Source organism: Carassius gibelio, chromosome B15, assembly GCF_023724105.1.
Source record: "Carassius gibelio isolate Cgi1373 ecotype wild population from Czech Republic chromosome B15, carGib1.2-hapl.c, whole genome shotgun sequence".
NCBI classification, from domain to species: Eukaryota; Metazoa; Chordata; class Actinopteri; order Cypriniformes; family Cyprinidae; genus Carassius; species Carassius gibelio.
The window spans coordinates 13,486,630-13,502,288 of record NC_068410.1 but is presented as its reverse complement, the minus strand read 5'-3'; the positions used below and the strand labels follow the sequence as shown (position 1 = coordinate 13,502,288).

General features: G+C 37.5%; 1 protein-coding gene across 1 annotated transcript in view; it reads left to right on the top strand.

Moving 5' to 3' along the window:
- The window catches only part of grik4 (glutamate receptor, ionotropic, kainate 4), a 301,146-nt gene that overhangs the window by 199,965 nt on the left and 85,522 nt on the right, over positions 1–15,659 (top strand). Inside the window, exons 6-7 of the mRNA XM_052576587.1 lie at positions 1,343–1,508; positions 12,549–12,727. Of these exons, the coding sequence (XP_052432547.1) occupies positions 1,343–1,508; positions 12,549–12,727 (345 nt within the window). The remainder of the gene's footprint in view (positions 1–1,342; positions 1,509–12,548; positions 12,728–15,659) is intronic.

The window sequence follows — 15,659 nt, the reverse complement described above, 5'->3', positions numbered from 1 at the left end:
TGCTTTTCTAAACATGTCCAATAATCATGACAGGTTCATCAGAGTAAACCAACCTAACCTCCACTTTTTTTTTCTTACCTCCCACTCTGACTATTAAGACCCTTGACATAACATCTTAATGTCTGCTGGAGTCAGTCCACACGTGTTCTGTATAAAATGGCAGCTCATTAAACCTCTGTGAAGTTCATTTCACTGCCCAGCATTGTTACCAAGGAGCTCCACTTGAAGCTCCGTTTGAACCATTAATTAGTTCAAATCTCATGCTGGAAAATCTAAGAAAATCTAAAGGCGCTTTTTTCTGTTCATATAAGTGATGTTTGTCTTCCCTCGCTGAGCTGTATGTGTCACTCTGTTGAATTACCTCTGAATAACAAGAGCTTATGCACACAGGAGGAAGTCCAACTGTAGCTGCTATTTACAAGTTAGCACAGGGGCTTTGGACAGATGGGATGTTGTCTGCAAGCCGGCGTGGGGAATAGAGAGAAGCATCTTCTCTGAGAAATAGAAAGAACGATTCTAGGAAGGTAGGAGGCAGCCAGCCCATTACCGGCCTTTCTTCGAACTCTCCATCTCCAAGAATCCCAGTTGTCCCCCGAGTGCCAGAGAGCCCATGCGCACCATCCATCCACACTGGCGGGGACTCCATTACACCCTGATGGAAAGCGATGGAAAACCAATTGGGGATACAGGGCCGTGCAAGTACAATGCATGGTCACACACCCCATTGCAGACAGGCAATCTGCTGTGATGAAGAGGTCCTTTACGCAGCCAGCCTGCGTCCTCTAAGATCCCCTTCAAGCCCCAATAAGCCAGCACCCACTTTTCCCAAACCCAACACACCCGCACATCAGCACACATCAAATTAGAGAGCAGTCAACGCTGAGGTCTCTATTGATAACAAGACGTTTTGCGTTGTGTGCTATCTCTGTTCAAAGACTGTTCGAAAATGTCACTGCACATGACCTCTGTCTGAATAAACATCTAACTTGGCCTTTACACAAAAAGAAAATCTGCCTCAGTCATCGCTGAGGTTTTAAAAAAAAATCTGTTTTTATTTCATCTAATGCTGATGAGTTTTTATTGTTAATTTACATGCCTTCAGAGAGGACCTTTTGAAATTATTCAAATGATTGTTTATTAGTTTTAGGCGTAAAAATGGATCTAATTAGTCTGATGAGAATGCAGTGATTCTGTTGCACAGCAACTCTTGAGACACGCATCAGTGCAGTAAACAAAACGCCCTCCTGCAGTGTTCTTTCATTCAGTTTACCTGTGGTAACAGCCTAACAAGAAGGGTCCTGCAGGGCTCAATTTCCCTGTCCTGTTCTGTGTCCCTGTGCAGGTGCCGTACGTGAAGGTGGCTCCAGAGGACATACTGAAGGTGCAGTTTCCTCGCTTTACCACGCTGGACCTCAGGCCCACTAATACAGACATCAGCATGGCTGTCGCTGGACTGCTAACGTTCTTCAACAGCAGCACGTCGTGTCTCATATGTGCTCAGGCCGATTGTGAGTATCACAGGGGTTCTGTTGGTATTGTGTGTGTGTGTGTGTGCTCTTGTTTTTGTGACATATCAGGACACAACTCTGTATAATGACATGGGTATGACACAGGTATTACAAGGAGAGGGTGACTTATGAGGACATAACCCATGTCCCCATTTTTCAAAACGCTTATAAATCATACAGAATTAGTTTTTTTTTTTGAGAAAGTAAAAATGCACAAAGTTTCCTGTGAGGGTTAGGTTTAAGGGTAGGGTTGGTGATGGCCAATAGAATATACAGTTTCTACAGTATAAAAACCATTACACCTATGGGATGTCCCCACTTTTCACAAAAACAAACATGTATATATATATATATTTTTTTTTTTTTGAGGCATAAATTAAAAGGCATAGCAACTCTCTGGGGTTTACTACATGGCAATTAAGTTCATTAAGTTCCTAAATTCTGTTCCCTACATTTTCCATTACATTTCTATCTTGAATCCTTTGAAGTTTAATACAATTTTTTCAATAAATTTATCATTAAATGTTATCTGATGAAATTTGAAACAATATAATCAATCTTTTACAGTTCTATCAAATGAAAAAGTTACAGTCAATTTACAACAAAGCATTGCATGATTGTTATTGTTGTTGTTATCATTAAACTTTATTATCCTTTCTGCTTGTCACAGAGCATAAATTTGTCTTTGACACTGGTGACACATCCACATTAATACTTAATAAACACATCACACATTAACAGCATATAAAATACATAAAATTATGCAAGTTTAGGCTACTGACTCCTTACACATTACAAATCATCATCCACAGTAATATTTATACACACACACACACACACACACACGCACACACACACCCACACACACACACACACACACACACACACACACAGACAGACACACACATATATATAAAACATTGAACTACATTATTACTTGTCAAATAAAATGCAGCACAACAGAGGTGTATAAATTAAAACATGATTGTAAATAAGTCTTAGTTGTATATTCCTTAAAAATAATAATAGTAATATATTTCTGTACATTTCTTCATGTCAAACTAAACTTTTATTTTGACCTGTTGTCATGAAGACATTTGAGTTTCAGTGCATATTTGATGGTAGCTTTTCTCAAAAGAAATGGCTCAGAGCAGCTCTGTGGATGAAATAAATTTGGACTACCATCATATCTTCAGGTGCTTAAAACCCAAGCCATTCATTTACACAGAGAAACTTGTTAGCGACATGCACTGTTTTGTTTCTGCTATTGAATCGACTGATAAAATGATCCATATCGAGTAAAAATGTCCAAACCGTATCACTGTTATCAAACAAAAATGTTATTGGTATTGTTTATCACTCAGCCTTTAATACAGCTCTTTATATATAAAAGATGTGAGGGACTTCAAAGATTTTGAAATAAACAACTTAATAAATACATTTTCTATTACTCTTTCCCGCCCACCATGGTTGGTGACCCCAGCATTAGAGGCAATAAATAAATAAAAAACATGTAATAATAACATGTTCTGCTGGACTCTTTCTTAATTGGCACATATAGAATTGCCTGCATCTGTTAAGCAGCAGATGTTCTCTCATATAGATTGTTCCATTTGCTTTCTGACGTATGTGTTCTCTACAAAGATGACAGTGTTTCATAGTGGCACATGTACTTTCTGCACTCTGTATGCTTTTGTGCACGTTCACATGCTCCATTACCTTCTGCCGATTATTTAGTAATAAAAAAACTGCTTATTTAATCTCACATATCCACACGGTTTTGATGATGTCGTTGATTTTATTTCATGCTGTTTGACTGTACTGCGTTGTTGGATTATTTCAGATGTGTTGTTTTCGTTCCGTCTCTTGTCCATCTGTGCCCTTTAGGCATTCAGCATTTGTGCTGTCCCATTTATTCACCATCAAACTGCCGTTAATGTAAGTGCACGCTGCTGAAACAGAGATGTCCATGGAAATGAATGGCGGATCGCTGTAGTCAAAGAAAAGGCAGCTGACGGATGACGCTATGCAAAGTCTCCTTATTAGACACACATTGAGTTCAGCTTGGCGGAGGATTAAAGTTTAGTATTCTGACTTCACATCTCGGTGCAAGGATGCCACAAATTACCCAGAGAAACCAAACAAAGTCACATTGCCCCTTCAGACAGTGGCTACCTTTCTCCATAATCAGCTTAAGGCCTTCAAGTGGAACAGCTATAATTCCCACTAAGACGTCAGAAAGGGGTGTAGAGAGATGGCAAAAACTACCAGTACGGACTTGAGAACAGGGTCAAGACTGAACCAAACCAATACAATGATTCATATTGAAAAAAATTACCCAGTCTTCATACATGATCCTTCAGAAATCGTTCTAATATGCTGATCTGGTGCTCAAAAACATTTCTTATTATAATCAGTTGGAAAAAATTGTGCTACTAAATATTTTGTGGAAACCATAATACTTTTCTCCAGATTTTGTTTTGATGAAAATACCAAAGAAAAACATTTATTTGATAAATAATAAAAAATCTTTTGTAACCTTTTAATTCTATTTGAATTCAAATTCAGCATCCTGTTTAGGAATTGAATTATAATTGAAAAGCTCTGAATGATGCTGGTGCTCAGATGAACAGACTCTCGAGAGACTGACTGTGGGGGATTGGTATGCCATTGTGATTATATCTACTATAGCAATATCTGAGGTTCATCTCAGTTCTGGGTACTTTAAAGAACTCAGTGTTTTGCTCATTGTACCATAGAAAGCTGAAAGCAGACAGCATTTCAGGTAACTTGGAAAGTTTGTCTTGTGGTACACTCTAAAGTTAACCATTTCATGTTCATGCCACATTCAGTAACACTGTTACTCAAATGTTTTTCTCTTTGTACCTCTAGAGTAAAAGGCCAACTTTCAACACAGAGATGAGTCGGAAACAGGAAAAACAAAATAATCATGTTTTTCAGTTAATAATGAGTGCATGCGCTCCCTGAAGAATTCTGTAGGAAAATAAAGGAGATTCACAGCAGCGACAGACCAAACTTAAAATGAATTGTGACAGAAAACTTCTACAAAACTATACCAAGGTGCTTTTGACTCTCATCAAAGTTTCCTTAGAGCAATACTAAACTAAGCAAGCTTCAAAAATAACCTATATTAACTTGTGCTGTTATTTCTTTCTAAATAATATTTCATTTCTGTCAATCAGTGCATGTATATATGTGAGCAAGATGTCACAATTTCACTTTTTTGTGAGTAGAAGTTATATTTGCATTTATATGCTTGATATAAACCCCTTTTCCCTCAGGGAACTTGTGTATTGTACTAAGGAAACTGTATTGAGAAAGTTATATACAGCACAAGGTTTCTTAATCTTTAAAACAATTTATAACAATAGCCTTTTCAAGATTTATGACTTAAAGCCCATTCACACCAAGGACACCTGTAAAGATAACGTTAATGATAGCAACTGTGTATTATTGTTCGGTCAAATGGATTTTGATTGGTAGTCAATGTTTTATTATTTTATTATTATAATGCTCTACCACTTTAGCTACAGGAACACTGTAGCTAATATATTATAACAATGTAGATAATATAACATAACCACACACTTATAATGATTTATTGATGGCAGTACGCACAGCCCTTCAGTACGAATTAAAAAAAACTTTATGGTTATTGTTATAGATATCCTTGGTGGAAATATGACTTTCCCAATACAATTTGCCTTTGTATAGAACACGAGAAGATCCCTGTTCCCATATACAGTAAATCAATCTCATGAAATCAGTATGCAAAATACTGTAAACTAATTACCAAAAAACATTTGCAAAGGTGAGAAATAACTGATATGGTAGAGCAGCAGCTGTCAGTAATGCTGGTAAAATGAAAACATTTTATGTCAATAAAAGACATTTACCACCATTACAAATGTTTTCCCAAACAGCTGTTAGAGGACGCTGTTGTTGATGTGTTTGTAGACCTGGAACAAATATGTACGCACCATTGGCTATCTGCTCCACGCAGTGGCATGTCTGGGGCCCATTGTGGGTAATAGTCACTTCTGCTTTGGCTGACAAACATTACGAGGTTGCAAAGTGGGCGTGCGATTGCGATCCAAAGGCTTGAGAGGAAATGCCCTTCAATACATTTCTATAAGAAGCGGATGATGACTCCCTGTGCTGCCAGCTTAATAACCCTGTTCACCTGCGCCTCTGTGTTTGCTTGTCGTCTTCCGTTACTGTTTCTTTTTCTCTCACGCTTAGTCTCACGGGATGTGCAGCTCTCATTAATCACTTAGCACGCTGACAGCTTAATAGAGCATGGCCCACTCATGAATACTTCACAGAGCTGGCTTGCTGAGATGACACCATACAAGGACAGTTATTCATTCGGTTAACCTATACAGCAAAAGGCCATTGAACATATGAGTTTATTTATTTGAAATAAAATACATATTTTAATTGTGATATGTGCACTGTAAAAAATTTCTTGTTGTTTTTACAAAAACTTTTTGGCAGCTGTGGTTGCCAGAATAATTTTGTAAAAATACAGAAAACTGTAAACACATTTCCGTCAAAAACTGATAATTTTACAATATAAAGCTGTAATTTACAAACAAGAAAATGTGAATATAAACCAGTAAATTCAACAACACACAAAATTAAATCTGTTTTGTACCTTGAAAATACTGACAACCACCATAATAATAAAGATGGTACTAGGGCTGCACGTTCTCAAGTTTTTCATTAACCGTTAACCGAGGCCCTTAGCGGTTAATACTCGGTTAACCATAGTGTGCCATAGTAACCATAACCATAGTAATTTCCGGACATTGGCCGAAAAAAAAAAGGAATGTCCGACAAAATTGTATCTCTCCGGTCAAATTGTCCTATTAAAACTGCCTAATAATGCCGCCCATTAACACAATCTGAATTTGAGAATAAGCCTAAAATGTATAAGGCAAAAGGTAACAAGCAGACTCCGCGGCCGCCTCGCTAAGGCTATGACTATGACTATGTTTGACACGTACAATATTTGAAAATCGATAATTATTTATTTATTTATTTATTTAAATTACATTTATATCTGAATTTATGTCAACCTATAGACTTTCAAATATCAAAATGTCATGAATTAATATGTATTTTTGTACAAAATGACATATAAACATATTTTCCTATTATACTTTGCCTGGAAACGCTTCCAACAAGGCGTCGGTTCTATTTCTAGCATGCACGCGTCGAGCCGCGCCTGAGCCGCGCGTCTCACGCAGGCAGTCGGCAAGCTCTAACCTGTTAACATGGGAACCGAATTAAAAACAGACACGCCACGCAGCTGAGATGCTTTCGCCACGCATCCAGTGTGTCCTGACCGGCCTAATGATGCCCGGGTGTTGGCTGTTGAGATTACAACAACGAGGTTGTACTTGAAGTATATCTAAGCACTGTATTGCAATACTTGCATTTTGCCCCGTCACTCGTATTAGCCCGCTTCATATTAGAAAAATGACTTCTTCTTGTGGACATTACAAATGTCTGGGAGCGCTCTGGCGGTCTCTGGTGGTGCAAAAATGTATTACAACTAAATTCAATGCACGCCATTGACGTCACTTAACCGAGCAAAATGTTTTACTCGGTTACACAATTTTTAACGGTTAATCGGTTAACCGGTTAACCATGGACACCCCTAGATGGTACTGTATAAGAGAAAGCCACATGAAGTATCAAAGCTCATCACAAGTAGCTTCACCACAAGCAGAAGTATATATTAACATATAGAAGGTGCACATTTATGGAAACACAAAACACCATCATGGTAACACACGTGATACTTAAATAATGCAAAAAACTTTCATTAAGCAACAGAAGATGTAACATAAAGCTCAAATGTACATAACTGATAACAAGAACTATTTAAAAACATGATTATTTAAACAAAATACTTTCAAACGTGGAGTGTCACGCAGGGAATTCTGGGAATATCAGTTTACAGTTTTAGACTGTAAATTATACATTGATTTGTTCTTTTTTTACTTCTAAAAGCTGTATAATTAACAGAATTTTACTGTAAATTTACATTAAATGCTTTGTTAGATCTTTTACAGTTTTTCCCTGTATATAGTACGGGAACTTACTGTTAACCTATTATCAGTTTTTTTCCGTAGCGTTTTTACAAAATTTTACAGTTAAAATTACACTTATTTTTTACAGTGTGTAGCATGATATGTCTGTTTTAATTAGCTTTCGGTGCATAGTTTGATTATATAATCCTCTGTCTTTAAATTTTCTTTAAAAGTTTTTTAATTAAACTGATGAAATGTATACAGTAGCTTGAATGCAATGTCAGTCTATCAGATGCGTAAATGGAAGTAAATTGCTAATATTGGGGCCTTTGGCATTAATTTGACAGGATAGTGGAGAAGCAACAGTGTACAAATGAAATCATAAAACAGTGTCCGGTGAACCTGAAACCAGCCTAATTATACTAAAAGTTGTAATGTAAAAGTTGCATGTCACGGCTCAGGATAGTCACTTGTGAAGGTATTGCGATTGTGTTTGTTCTAGCGCCATAACTTCCAGCTGTCACATTATCATTTGGGTATTGCTTAGGTGATTGGCTCAAAAACAAATGTCTTTAAAACCATGGTTTTACTACAAATACCCTTGGTTCTGCTGCACTAACATAGTATAACCATGTTATTGGAAGGATAGCATTTGCCATTGAGATGAATAGTGATAACTTTTGAAAATATGTATTTTTTTCTCATTCCTATTACTGTATAAATCTTCTTTGGAGGAGTGATAGGCTTCATCTGGCTCCAAGGTCCGTACCGTGTAGTAAGGCGAGTAAGGTCTCATTATTGAACAAAATTGGCTGACCTGTACTATCCAGTCAGGAGACCCAGAAGATCGCCAAGACCCTGTGTTCATAAGGTATTACCCAAATTATTCTGAACAGGGTCAGACAGGTGAGCGCTACAATCTCTTTCAAGTTTGTCCTCTTGAACTAAAGGAGCTCACGGATTTAATTGAAAGGAACTGAGCTTTGCTGCACAGATTGAACACAGTGAATCAAATACACCCACTTCAAAGAGGTTTCCCACCTGTCAGGTTTGCTGTGCCTCTCTGCTAGGAACAGAAATATTGTACTACGTGTTTGCCCGACATTCTTCTCAGTGCTTTGAAGTGATCTGTAATTAAAGTTGATTAAGTGAAGAATTCAGCCTGCGTCCCACAGAGAGATGAGGATCTAAACGTGGGTGAATTGGGATGATCTAATTCTCCTGCCTCTTCAAAAAAGAATATGATAAATGTGTAGATGAAATAAGGACACAACTGTAAAATCAAGCAAAAAGCCCCTGTAATGAAAAGTCAGAGTCACGGAAGTCGTAGAGAAAGGATTGCCTTTCGAGAAAAGGCCACTTGATTTGCAGCAGGACATTGGAAACTCTCTTTTGTCTGGCTGTGTTTATTTCTGAAGTTCTCTCCTTTGTGCTGGAAGACATTAATTTAATGTGATAAGGAGCGTAATGGGATTCTGACATGCGTTGTTAAAGGAAGAAGACAAAAGCTTTTTTTTCAGTGGCTCACACCCCTTCAGCTTTCCCTTTTTCTGTCTAATGAGAAGAAAAAGAGTGCAAGAACGGTTGTCTGGCCCCGGGCAGGATGAGATCTGACTCTTAACTCTCTCTGAACTGATATAAAAGGTTTACCTAACTCTTCAACTTACTAATGTTGAAAAATAACAATAAGAGGACCAGACAGCAACATAATTAATCATGACTCTTTAAAAACTCTTCAAATTGTTAACTATTGTAATGCTAGCGTGTATTGACACCCCATATCAAAGAAAGGATGAAAAGGTGCTGGCATGAAAAAAAATAAAACTTTTATTTTCAAAATGCACATTATTGATATTATTCTGATTAATGCCTCTAAGCTGTATGTCCCCATAATTTTTAATCAAAATGTCATAATCTTCCAGTGAAATGAAAGACTTCTCTCTGTTGATCTATGCCAGCAGTTTCCAATCACTAAATCTGCTTAAACCCCGACACTCCACAATTAACTGTTTTATTTTTTGAGTGCAAAGCCCACATTTCAAAATCCAATTAATGGCTACTGTATAGAACCAAGTCCACATCTTGCACTTATTTTCTTTTTCGCTAGTTCATACACTCAGATGTAACGTATGTCACAGAAGAAAAGATCTGTTGCTGCTGCTGATTTGTTGCAATTGTAATACCCACGTGCCAGAGTCCCTACTAGAAAGCAGATGTTTAGTTGAAGAAAACCAATTGAGAAAACCAAATATCCAAAACCATATAAAGCTGGTTTGCTGGTCTAGCCTAGACTGGCTAACCCAGCTAACAAAAAATAACATTTTGCTAAAGTTTCCATTAAATTATTATAACATTATTTCTTCATTCATCTTCAGAACACCAATTCACATATTTTTGATGCATACTGAGAGCTCATTGGCCCTCCAATAGATTGCAAGGGTACCACCATGATCAAGGTACAGAAACATAGTTAGGACATCAGTAAAATTATGTAAAAAGAACAAAAATAATGACTTTGTTCAACAATTCTCCTCCTCATCCAGTATGCTGTTGCTTTCCTCCATTATGGAGAGTATCACGATGTATCACGACTGGTTAGGTATGTTTTGAAACTGGGATGCTGGTTTATGATGGTCCTTAGCTGGTTTATGCTGTTGGTTTGTTGGTTTATGCTGGTCTTTTGCCAGCACACGACCAGCGTAAACCAGCAAATGACCAGTTTAAACCAGCAAAGGACCATCTTAAACCAGCAAAGGACCAGCATAAAGCGGCACCCCAGCATCAAAACATAGACCAACGCTACTTTTGCGTCATCGAAGGGTAACGCCCCTTTTTGGGGGAAAACAAACGGATTCCTGATACAGAACTCGCTCCAGGGACCTTTTGTTTTTCATTGTTTCTGATGTGTACAGGCCTGTCAGACACAATTACAAACAGATATTGTATAATATTTATATTGTTCAGTCCTAGTCTGCGAACATTTCAAACTTAAAATCAGTTAACAGCCAAGGTAGCATGCCTAATGAGAGCTAACGTTTATCACGTAGCTACTAGCAGCTTCGTATTTCTAACTACAACAAAACTGTCAATAGCTTAAATCAAGTGAAATATGATCCAAGTAAACCACTGACTCCTCTTGACATGGCCTCATCAGTTTATCATACTGTGAGCATGTTAATGACAAAAATAGGCTACTTGGTGATTTCACGAGATAATGGTAACGTTAGATGTCCATATTTGGCCACTGCGTGGGGTTATTAATCCAGTTTTCGACCATTTCAAAGGGAAACCTCTGTAAACACCGTATCCAGTAGCTTCATTAAATACCTCTCACAGTCCTCGGCCCGCAAAGAGAGTGTGTATGTTTCTGCCATTTTTGCTATCAAGAAATTAGAGCGAGTTCTGTATCGGGGAATCCGTTTGTTTTCCCCCAAAAAGGGGCGTTGGTCTATACCTAACCAGCATATGCAGGTTTTTTTTTTCAACAGGCTTTAAGGGGACATTCCATTTTCAAACATTATGGTAATGTTACTTTTTAATGTTTTCTTCTAAATTCATTTAAAATTGTTAGATTGGTGTCCAACTAAAATGTTTCTATGAATAAGGTTTTTGTGCTGATGGTTTGAGAACATTATTAAAGACTAAATAATGAAAAAACGAACATTCTATTAATATTACTGGAAGGAAGATTGTTCATAACTTGACAGAACTTGCTGAAGAACTAGCTAGGAAGCAGGGGGGTTTTTTTCCAGCAAGGTTGGTGGGAGTTAAGCACAAGTCTAGTGGAATTTAGCAAAACAGCTGACTTTACCTCAGATTTTAGGAATAGTTTACACATTGGAGCGTAGTCAAATCCAGTCCACCGAGTGCATGTGTGCATACTTCTGTTATTTACCTGTGTGAATAGTTTTCTGCTGTTTGCACTGTGCTCCGCTGAGTTTTTAAGCATGTGTGCATTTTCAGCTGTAGCATATGTCCATGTTTTGTGTGTGCTTTAAAGATAAATGAAGTTGGCGCATTGTAAAAGCTTAGTGGAAAGTGATAGCTAAGGAAATGACTGGCTGCTCAGAGTGAATGGAGGCTAAGCCATTATCACAGTCTCTGTGTGGGAAGCGGCTTTGTGCTTTTCTCTTGCCAATACTGGAACCCTCTCTTTAACACCTTAAGCACTGTGCTACCTTAACCCTATACTCTTCCATCTTCTCATCTACCTTCCATGCATCCTCACATTTTGCCCTCTTAGCCAATCCCCCCTAATTCAAAGTCCATTAAGCCAAGAAAAGTTAGAAGAGTTGGTATAAAAACTCAATGTTTTGCTGTTCTCACAAGTTCCTGTCCAACTTGATGAGCACAGTCAGCGCACAATGCTATAGCACCGTGTTTAATGTAGTGCACTAAATGTGAAATTACATGTGATGTGCAATGAGTGAAAGACAGAAACCGCATGCTTATGGTTAATCAAATATACGCTGAGTAACTCGGCAGGAAATTGAGATGACAGCTGTGAGCAATGGCATCGGCCACTTTTATGTGTGAAGTCAGCATCCAAAACCTTTCGTATTTAAAGAGTCAGATCATAATAAACCGATGTCACCTTGTACTGCGAAACAGTGTTGTGCATTTCGCAAGTCCTGTATTCTCCTGGGCCTCATAATTGCCAAAGGAACTGAGATTAAACACTCGGGTGATTATGATTTAGCTAATTAAATTAGCTGCATACAGTACAGAAAAAAAGCTTTATTATTGTTGTTGAATTCAATTAGAAGATATTGGCAGATAATTTAGCTGAAATTTGTTAGACAAATGTAATAGCATTATATTTACACCCACAGAAAATCTACTCTAGTCTCTTAAAAGGGACGATCACGTGGCATAATAATTGCTGTGAAAAGAGAGAGGGAGGATGTATTTCCTGTTGTGAGCAAAGGTGACATGATTCAGGACACTGAAGTGTTTTGTGTGTGCCCCTTTTCAACAGGCCTATTAAACCTGGAGGTGTTACTGCGCCAGTTTCTCATCTCCAAGGAAACCCTTTCCGTTCGCATGCTTGATGACAGCCAGGATCCCACCCCCCTTCTCAAGGAGATCCGTGATGACAAGACTGCCACCATCATAGTGGATGCCAACGCCACCATGTCTCACGTTATTTTGGAAAGGGTAAGTCTCAGCTTGACAGTCGGGCTGTTTCTAACTCAAAATAAATGAATATATATAAACTGTACAAATTTGAGAAAAAACATAATTGTCAGATAAAGTCATAACCGTCAGAAATAAGCTTCCATATGATCCCCATACATCCAGGGTTTGAAAGATATGCAAAAATATAATAGTTAAAGGCTATCATTTTGTAATTATAAGCTGAAAATAGTTTGCTATTACTATTTGCATGATAGATCTGGATGACAATGACCATGACCTTGAATCTCAGAATAAAATGAACAATCGCTCATGAAGATGGAAGAATTTAATGATGCCATTAAACTATATAAGTATTCTTCTAGATTCTTCACAGTGCAGTGTTATTCTTATGACCTTTTGTTCATGTATTTTTAAGTGTAAGTGTTAAATATAATAGACTTAGATATTCATCCCACCCATGAATTCATTCGGAGCCTGTAGCTCGCATTTGTAAGATTTACGTTTATGAACGGTAGTACCAGTAAATATTTCTTTCTGACACATTCAATGCAAAAGAACATGAACATACTGTACATGGATAATCATGACTGAGTAATTCAGTATAGATTAAGGTCTGAACACACACACACACCTCTGCAGCAAGTATAAGCCATAATTAAACATGAATCATTATTTTTAGGAAAGAGAAATTAATGGCTCTGCAGGAGAGGCTGATTGCAGACTGGTGAAAATAGAGTGAATGTGATCGATGGAGAAAAAATGGACAGAATTGCATAAGACACGTCAGTCTTAAAATGCAGAACTGAAGTTAAAAGAAGTTCAACTTCTTAAAAACTCTTCTCTGGATCTTTTTTTTTTCACTTCACTGCGTAGTGTGTTACTTTTTTATGCAAAACCCCATTATGTGTGAAAGTTGTGATTTTTGACCCTGGACCACAAAACCAGTCTTAAGTCGCTGGGGTATATTTTTAGCAATAGTAAAAAAAACATAAAAAAAACATTGTATGGGTCAAAATTATCGGTATGCCAAAAATCATTGGGATATTAAGTAAAGATCATGTTCCATTAAGCTTTTTTATAAATTTCAGTAAATATATAAAAACGAAATTTTTGATTAGTAATATGCATTGCTAAGAATTCATTTGGACAACTTCAAAGGCATTTTTCTAAGTATTTTTTTTTGCACCCTCAGATTCCAGATATTCAAATTGTTGTATCTCGGCCAAATATTGTCTGATCCTAATAAACCATACTTCAGTTACAAGCTTTACAACACATAGACGCTTATTTATTCATTATTATTGGTTTGAACTTCTGTGTAAGCTGTATTCTATGTGTCTCTACACTCTTGTTAATAGACAAAGTCCTTTTTTCTCAAAATGTGATCGCACCTAAATAGTGTTCATGCTACTATAGTTAAAGGGATACTCCACCCCAGAATGAAAATTTTGTCATTACTCACTTACCCCCACGTCATTCCAAACCCGTACTTCTCATCACTTCATAACTATTCTGACCATGTCTTTCATACTTTTCTGGACCTTGACAGTGTATTTTACTTGGCAGTCAATGGTACAGTCATAAGCCTCCTGGTTTATATCCAAAATATCTTAAATTGTGTTCCAAAGACGAATAAAGTATCCCTTTAACTAAAACTAAATTTTATATATAACTTAACTTATAATATGAACATATAAATGGTATATATATATATATATATATATATATATATATATATATATATATATATATATATATATATATGTGTGTGTGTGTGTGTGTGTGTGTGTGTGTATGTATGTATGTATATAACTGATTCAATATGAAAGGCTCTAATACTCAATGTCAGTTATGCTAAAATACCATTGGCTCATGAAAAGCTGTGTTTATAAAGAGGGTTCAAATGCCATCATAACATCTCTTTATAACCTCAAGCCCATTTCTTCTCTTCTCTTCTCTTCTCTTCTCTTCTCTTCTCTTCTCTTCTCTTCTCTTCTCTTCTCTTCTCTTCTCTTTTCTTCTCTTCTCTTCTCATTTCATCTCATCTTGTTCTTTTCAAACATTTCAGCCAATGGTTATCCTCTATTTTTCCTCTCTATTCACACCATTGCTCTTTAATCAAAGTGTCTGATGACCATCACAGGTCTTTCTTTGGCTTTTCTTGTTGCTATGGAGACAGGGATAAGAACCGCCACTGTTACACTGGTGGGTTGCACGGTTCACAGTTGGGCTGCTTGTCAGTTTGTCACCCTTACTATGATTCTCATACCCCCTTGAACCCTTCTCTTTGTCCCTCTCTCTGTATGTCTCGCTGTCTCTGTGTTATCCATTCACATCTTCACGTCATGTTTCTCGGTTCCTCTCTCTCTGGATCTATATGGAGCGAGCATGCGGCAGAGCCGTGGAAAGTTGGCACTCGTTCAGGTTGTTAGGAGCGAGTGTAGGGCAAGCATGCTAGAGCTGTTTGCCAATGCTCACAGCATGGCTCACACACCAGCCTGAGTTACAGGATTCAATTACATGGGCAATTGCAGGGAAAATTTTTCATTATAAAATACTTAACGCAAGGACAAAATTATCATAACCAGGAAAAACTCTCCGCTCCTGTGGTCCATTTTATCCCCCTCTATCTCTTTTTTAACACAACGCTGGTCAAATGAAATGCAGATGGGCATTACGAGACGCTGGGCAGACGGCAGGGAGTCTGGGTGTGTGTAAGTGCAATAATACAGATGCTGCTTTGAACTGTAATGGAACCACTAGAGAACAGGTGTCTAGGAGTGCTGTGTTAGCATGACTTATGCTCTAAAATGTAGGAACAAAGCCGGGCATTTGGGAAGTTCAAATCTGGTACTTCCGCTACCGTCAGCAGATCTGAGGCATCTACAAATTATGCTTTGCTACATAAGTTGTACATGTCACATGGGTCAGATGAATATAACTTTGGGGC